Source organism: Sardina pilchardus, chromosome 2, assembly GCF_963854185.1.
Source record: "Sardina pilchardus chromosome 2, fSarPil1.1, whole genome shotgun sequence".
Taxonomy (NCBI): domain Eukaryota; kingdom Metazoa; phylum Chordata; class Actinopteri; order Clupeiformes; family Clupeidae; genus Sardina; species Sardina pilchardus.
The window spans coordinates 31,105,140-31,112,480 of NC_084995.1; the positions used below are offsets into that span (position 1 = coordinate 31,105,140).

General features: G+C 41.6%; 2 protein-coding genes across 6 annotated transcripts in view; one reads left to right on the forward strand and one right to left on the reverse strand.

Moving 5' to 3' along the window:
* The first annotated feature begins 391 nt into the window (after nt 1-391).
* On the forward strand, nt 392-6,321 carry slc35a3b (solute carrier family 35 member A3b). Of its 2 annotated transcripts, none has more exons than XM_062555998.1 (8): nt 392-523; nt 3,245-3,503; nt 3,843-3,997; nt 4,215-4,337; nt 4,602-4,776; nt 5,102-5,220; nt 5,310-5,443; nt 5,610-6,320. In XM_062555998.1, the coding sequence occupies exons 2-8, from the start codon at nt 3,293-3,295 to the stop codon at nt 5,704-5,706; spliced, it is 1,014 nt and encodes a 337-aa protein (XP_062411982.1). In that variant the 5' UTR covers nt 392-523; nt 3,245-3,292; the 3' UTR covers nt 5,707-6,320. The 2 variants fall into 2 exon arrangements, with proteins under 2 accessions (XP_062411982.1, XP_062411973.1); XM_062555989.1 differs by lacking the exon at nt 392-523 and adding an exon at nt 2,441-2,508 and having other exon boundaries at nt 5,610-6,321.
* A 983-nt stretch (nt 6,322-7,304) lies between these two features.
* fam78ba (family with sequence similarity 78 member Ba) overlaps nt 7,305-7,341 on the reverse strand; it is a 6,746-nt gene continuing 6,709 nt past the window's right edge. For all 4 annotated transcript variants that reach the window (XM_062526696.1, XM_062526712.1, XM_062526704.1 and 1 more), the window contains one exon: nt 7,305-7,341. This exon is cut by the window's right edge. The gene's annotated coding sequence lies outside the window, so the exon portion shown is untranslated.

The window sequence follows — 7,341 nt, forward strand, 5'->3', positions numbered from 1 at the left end:
GCCTATTTATAACATAACAGTGGTATTAAATGCTTCCTAGAATGTTGATGAGTGTAGGCCTACAAATGAAATTTCAGAGGTGGATAAACTGCGTTTATGTGAGTTTCTCAATCAAACTTTGGTAATCAGGCCACAGCAGGGCAAAATTAAGAAAGCAGAGCAAAACATGAAAATGCCCAAATAAAAATGTTCTCGACTTTCGCAACAATATCTGGACTTTCTGGACTTTCTTGGTTTCCTTGCTTTTCTAGCTTTCCTAGATTTTGCGCTGTGTCTGATGTGGACTGGCACCACTAGATGCCGCTAGACAGGTTTTTCAGCATCGAAGGTGAGCAGAAACTCCGACGAGTTGAAATATGACACATACATTCTTATTGTCGAGTGAAGACCAACATATCCACATCACGGACAGAGGACACTCGGTATGGACAGACTTCAATTACCATAGGTGACTTATTCCTGTAGCGCCGTCGGCGTGACGTGAGGGGAGAGGTGCATCACCGAACATTCTCCAGTTGTTCAGGTAGGTTACGACCGATTATACGACCCTAAACTTGACTAGTGTCAATGGAAATCTGTTTGTCAACTATATTGAGAAGACCCCAGCAGAACTCGGATTTGTGCTTCTCAGGTCTCTGTCTCCGTTAAACATACATTTCAAGAAGCCTCTTTAGATCTAGTAGGTAAGGGGTCTATTTGAATATTATTTTATAACATGATGCTCTGTGTGATCTTGGTTTGTTTTGTTGTCCCATTAATATGAAAGAGTCATTATCAGATGTGGCTCAGATTTGACCAATCTAACCTTAACGTTAGCTTTTTATAAAATTGGCACGGACATTTAGAATATACGGGACAGCTCTTAGACCTCCTTTGACTGCCTCTGTCTGGTGATGCAGACATATTATGAAGGTTAACCTTTAATGAAAGCTTTGGTTATTTGATGATAAATTACTTCATATAATTTAAACAATCAGGATAGGCCAATTGATGAAGAGAATAACTATGCCGAAGTGAAATCAGTCATAGCCACTGAATTAATTTGTTATGAATCTGTTATAAAGTGATCAGTGTTGTGCACGTTCACACTCTTCAGTAACTAGTTAAAAGTTCAGTTCACACACGTGCAAAGTGAACTGTTCACGTTCATAGTTCATCATCTTTAATTTTGAACTAGTTCAAATTCAGTTCATTTGAATGAAAATCTGTTTCTGACGGAATAAAGGCTACAGCCACCTGTTGTTCTCATCTAATTGAGAATGTCCGTAAATTGGGCTTTATTTCTCTGGGCAGATAGTACATTTATTTTGGCAGATACAGGCGCCTAATAAATACGGCCGCGCATTTATTAATAATTAATAATAAATGCGTCAGCTGTGCATGCCTGACAGCAGAAGAGTGTAGTTTTTACACCAGGAGTGAGGAGGCTGCCTTGCTGCATTACCTGCAGCGATGGAACTGTTCAGTGACATACTGTAGGGCTCTTTGAACACGTTATCCTTCGATCATCACTGGCAAGTGCAATCTTTCTGCGATTGCATTCACATAACAGCGGTTTTGTGTACAATGCATCATGCGTTACGTGATCATAGGTAATGTAGTATGGTAGTGCAAAGCTGTAGTTTAGGAGTGCACCCTTGAAGCATGGTGGGACGGCCGCTAAGGTGGGGAGAGCTGCCTGGCTGAGAGTGGCTTCTAGAGCACAGAGGGGGGATTGTGCGGGTGGCTCTCCCAGCAGACGTGGCTGGGGTTGGGCCACATAAGGAGCACTCTATGCTCCCTCCACCTGGCTTGACTTAACTCCGTATTCATTCTAAATGCTATCCAGAAGTCATCCCCAAAACTCTCCTGACTACTCAACTTCCCTAAAGACTTGGGAGTCTTAATTAGTCAACCTTGTTCCGAGACAGAAATCCAACCATCTGGAGGTATCCATGGCAAATTTAGGTTTGTAGACACAGAAGTGATCATCAAGTGTGTCACATATTACACCTCTTTGAGCCATACACAGCCACAGCCAAGTCTTTTTGATGAAAGACACCTGGCTTATTAGTCACTGTTCATACCATCCTGTCCTCAAACATGACGAAATTAATGTGTTTTGAGAACTTTAAGAGTGTAGTTGGGGGCTTTGAGGAGAGTTCAGAGTTCAACAATCCTCTCACAAAGCTTAAACAAACAGCTATACCTTTAAGGGCTATTTCGAAATTATACAATATCCTTCTGACTATCCGGCTTCTTGCACAAGGGAGTGGTTCTTACAGTGGTAGCAGCTTTAAACACAGCCAAGCCTTGTACACTATACACACACACACACACACACACACACACACACACACACACACACACACACACACACACACACATCTATGAGCATACACACACCCACATTGTCACTTCAGTGAGCTCTAAGATGGAAGAGGACTGAAGAAGTTGTTGCCAGTTCTCTAGATGGAAAAGCAGGGCTTGCCCAGATGCAAGCTCTGGTCGTCCAGCCCCAACGATGAGGTAAAGACTCAGTATGCGGAGAGAGAGAGAGAGAGTTGTTCTTTGTTCAGTGTCATTTGAATTCTAATGGATTAATATTTCAATGTAGTCATAGTTCTCAGTAATACAGTTCCCATTGGGCATGAGAATAATAAACCATGTTTGCTAAAATAGTTAATTGTTGAAAGTTAGTATACAATTAAAATACTTTAGATCTGAAATATTCAAGTACATTACATATTTCAGATTTACACGATACTTTTGGTATTGCTTTACATTATTTATGAGTGAATGATAAAGAGCCTAAAACAAGTTTTCAAGTAACTTTTCAGTAATTTGACAATGTTCTGAAAGGTTTTAGGCATACAGGGTTCATCTGAATGCTTGCCCAAAATAATACGCCAAAATATCTCTGTATCTCAAAGAAGCACAGATAGGCACAGCCTAGAGCACACAGCTAAGCTGGTGACATTCAGATTGTGTTTGTAGAAGGTGAGTCATTACATGTAAACAGCCTAAGGTCACCTAAGACTTGTGCCTCAGGAGAAGATGTGGTACACACTGGCTGAACATCTGTTCCTTCTCTCTTTGCACACCCGAATGATCCCTGCCCTGTGCAGAGATTTCTACTGCATTATTTCTGTCCTCTGGATTTCACTGTCTTCTCCATATCAACTGCTGTAATGGATCTGACACTGCTCTGATCTCCTGCCCCTCATGCTGATCTTCTGCTGTTTTTTTTTTGTATCTTGTGCAGCTCAGCCGACAAGAGTCCAGCTCTTTGCCAGCGTATGAAAGCGAAGAGATGTCTCCGTCACCTGCGGTTACCCCACCGACAAAGCTGAAGTACATCTCCCTGGGGGTCCTCGTGCTGCAGAACACGACGCTGGTGCTGACCATGCGCTATTCTCGCACTCTCAAGGAAGACGGCCCGCGCTACCTGGCCTCATCCGCAGTGGTGTCGGCCGAGATGTTTAAGATACTGGCCTGCATTTTTCTCATCTTCAGGGACCATAGTAAGTGCTTACCGCCCTCTGCTTACCAGCCTCAGTGGATGCCGTTCTGCCTTTTGGCCCATCATGTCTCGGAGCTTTTCCTGTAAGCTTTAGATTGCTCTTTTCATTTCAGGGATAATGCATTCGATGATCTTAGCTGCTGGCTACAAAGTTGTTGTGGTGTTTGTCTCCAGGGAGGGTTCTGCTTGTTTGTGCTATTTAAAATGATGTAAATGTTGAAGTCTCCTTTAACAACATCATTTTACAACAATTACAACAGTTTTGTCGAACAGTTTCTGCTGATTGTACTCCAGATCTCAACTTGTTTTGTTTGTTTGTTTGTTTGTTTTTGTTCTCTAGAATTTAGCTGGAGGGCTTTGAATCATGTGTTGAGGGAGGAGATCGTGAACAAGCCCAAAGAAACCCTCAAGCTCGCAATTCCATCTGGCATCTACACATTCCAAAATAACTTGCTCTACGTCGCCCTCTCCAACCTGGACGCTGCCACTTACCAGGTAAAGAAACTATATGTAGGCCTAGTTGTTTGTCTTCATAAGTCATTATGCTTGTGAGAGGCTTTCTGTGGAACACAAATTACATGTATATCAAACAGTACATTATGAGAGTGGTACACGTCTTGGAGAGTGGTACACCAACAGGCACACACACACATACATACTGTACACGCACACACACACACACACTCACACACACATATTGTTTGTGTACCAGGTAACCTATCAGCTGAAGATCTTGACCACAGCGCTGTTCTCCATGTCCATGCTAGGGAAGAGACTGGGGATCTACCAGTGGCTTTCTCTGCTCGTCCTGATGGCTGGGATTGTTCTTGTCCAGGTAAATGTCACTAATGTGCATCTGTTTAACCTGAATTATGATGCATTAGCCATGATACATTTTCCCAGAGATTTGTATATAAATTGTGAATGTGCTGTGTAATTAGAATTAAATTGAATATGAATTATGAATTATGAATGTGTGTGTGTGTGTGTGTGTGTGTGTGTGTGTGTGTGTGTGTGTGTGTGTGTGTGTGTGTGTGTGTGTGTGTGTGTGTGTGTGTGTGTGTGTACATATATATCCTGGATCCTGGTGCCTCCTCAGTGGCCAGCCGAGGCACCAGGAACTCCCGAGCAAACAGAGGCCTCGTCCAGCTCCCAGCTGGTTGGAGTGTTGGCTGTTCTGGCCGCGTGCTGCTCCAGTGGCTTTGCTGGTGTTTACTTTGAGAAAATTCTCAAGGAGACCACACAAAGTGTATGGATCCGGAACATCCAGTTGGGTTAGTCATTGACATTTGCTTTTAATTAAGTGTCTTTTGTAGAGCGACTGAGTTATACTTTGAACAAAACACAGGCAACCCCCCACAGTGGAAATACAAGTGGCTTTGAATAAACTACTTTTTTCAGTTTGTATTCTTAATGACTTAGGGGTACTAGTTATGTAAATGTTCTGCTCCTTTTCAGTATATTCATGTTCTGTCTTTCTCTTTCTCTCTCTTTCTTACATACACCCAAATGCGCACAAACATACACACACACACACACACACACACACACACAAGGAACGTATTATCAACATGCACTCATATCTCTATGTCTACTCAGGTTTATCCGGGCTCATCTTTGGTCTGATGGTCATGTTTGTTCATGATGGAGAGGCTGTCAGAGAGTCCAGTATGTTCCGGGGATACAACAGACTCACATGGACAGTTGTTCTGTTACAGGTATGTTATTTTGCTGTTTCGTAATATTTAAAGAGAATTTTAACATTACTTCTTACTGTAATGTTTGATTCTTTTTTTTCTGTTGACAGGCTTTTGGTGGTTTGGTCATTGCAACTGTAATCAAATATGCAGACAACATTTTGAAGAGCTTTGCCGCACCGTTCTCAATAATTTTGTCCTGTTTCATCTCTTACCTCTGGCTCGCGGACTTTGATCCTACCAGGTACAAGCACACTAGGAACATCTCAAGAGAAGCTTAGCACATCCTGTCACCTCCCTACCAAAAGCCCTCTAGGACTGTTGTACAGACTGTCCGAACAGAACTCGAATTGTACTTCACCCAGCTCACATGTGTGTCCAAGCTAAATATGCAATGTCTTCTGTTACAGTTTGTTCTTCCTTGGCACGGTGCTGGTCATCGCCGCCACGGTTCTGTACGGATACGGGGAAAGGCTGAAGGCAGCTGGGAGCTCACAGAGTGTGTAAAGAGGCCAGGCACCGCCGCACAGGAGGAAGTGGAACACAGCGAGGGTCCGCAGCAGGGAGGGGAGACCAGGGTTCCAACAACGGGTGGAGAAGAGACGATGAGATGAAATGAAACGGCATCGGGTTGCACATCAGTGGGACAGGCCGTTTGAGTGAACAAAGAGACGATGGAAAAATGCACTAACAAGAGGAGACAGTTCGCCTCTGCATCGAGGTCTCAGTGCTCAATGCTCTACAACTGATCGTTGGTAATCATGCATCTGATGGCGCACACAACAAACAGTCAGTCAGGTCAGGAAGCTGAGCTCTGAGGAGCTTGGACATGTTTACTGGGACGAGGCGATGCTGGGGCAGTATGGGATTGTTCTCAGTAGAATTTCTGTTACAAGAGTATAGCCTGAGGGCTCAATGGATGGATGGATATCTATGTACTGTACAATGGAGTCTCTACAGCATTTGAAGAGAGAAATGATGATCAATAAAGCTCATGCATACAAATCTCAAGTGTTAAGCTGAAGCTCCTCCATTGAAGCGTACAGCATTTATTTCAGAAGCACAATTCTATGTGGTCATTACGATTACATTGGTATTTTGGCTGCGAGTGACCACAATTACAGTGGTATTTTGGTATCTGGAAATCTTGAGTCCTTATCCATGTATTTATGTACACCAATGTTCCACATTGGAACTGGTACAAGGACAATGCATCAGAAAAGAGCAAATGTCAGTGTCAGATGTCAAGAACATCCCCATCTTTTATGGCTGGTGCATTTTCTACAATGAAGATAGAATTGATGATCAGTGCCTCTCTTTATATGGCTCTGGCCTACTGTATACGTTAGGGAATATCAACCACAGAAGGCCTTCTTTATAAATGCCAAGGGCAATAGCATTGATGATAGCCATTTCGTATCATATTTTAATTAATGTCATATTTTAATTTATAACTGAACAGAAAAGGAGTTAAGCTACTGAACAAGGACATTAAACCAAATGAATCGTTTGGTCAAGATAGATAATATTGTAAACGACAAATTGACCTTACAAAGTTGTTAAATAAAAAAAACATTTTTAAGGTAGACAGGATTTTCACAAGCTTGCAACAATACATGTAACTTGACTAGAACGCACACTCAATGTTACATTAACTGTAAGACAAGAATAGGGCAGTGTAATTGAACCAGACGATGATGACAGCCTTGTGAAATGAAATCAGCCTTGTAATGTGATACTTAGCAAAATGCATTATAGGATTATATATATAGGATATAGAAGTGAATTTCTGGTTGCATTTTATATTGTGATTTCATACTCTTGGCCAGTGAATTTAGATTTATTTAGGATGAACTCTGTAGTTTTTCATGTGTTTTTTGAAATCTTGAAATTACAGCCAATAACCTGAAGAATAAAAGTCAATAATACTATTTTTAGTAGGTTCTTTACACAATAAAATTATTATTTAATATTCTTTTAAATTGTTTTGTCAAGTGAGTTGGTCAACAAGTGAAGTTTTGTTGACTTAAAGAGGAATGAAATGCCCACCAAATTAATTGAATTTCTGATCAATCGAAACTGACAACATACAGCTGTTGGAGACATTGGAAAGTTAACAGGTTTTATTTATTTATTAGAAGT

Bases quoted from the DNA above. Each gene is read 5' to 3' on its own strand.
- slc35a3b (XM_062555989.1), top strand. From the start codon at position 2,452: ATGGAAAAGCAGGGCTTGCCCAGATGCAAGCTCTGGTCGTCCAGCCCC. The intron at 3,504-3,842 runs GTAAGTGCTTAC...TTTGTTCTCTAG, and splicing joins TCTCATCTTCAGGGACCATA to AATTTAGCTGGAGGGCTTTG. The intron at 3,998-4,214 runs GTAAAGAAACTA...TTTGTGTACCAG, and splicing joins TGGACGCTGCCACTTACCAG to GTAACCTATCAGCTGAAGAT.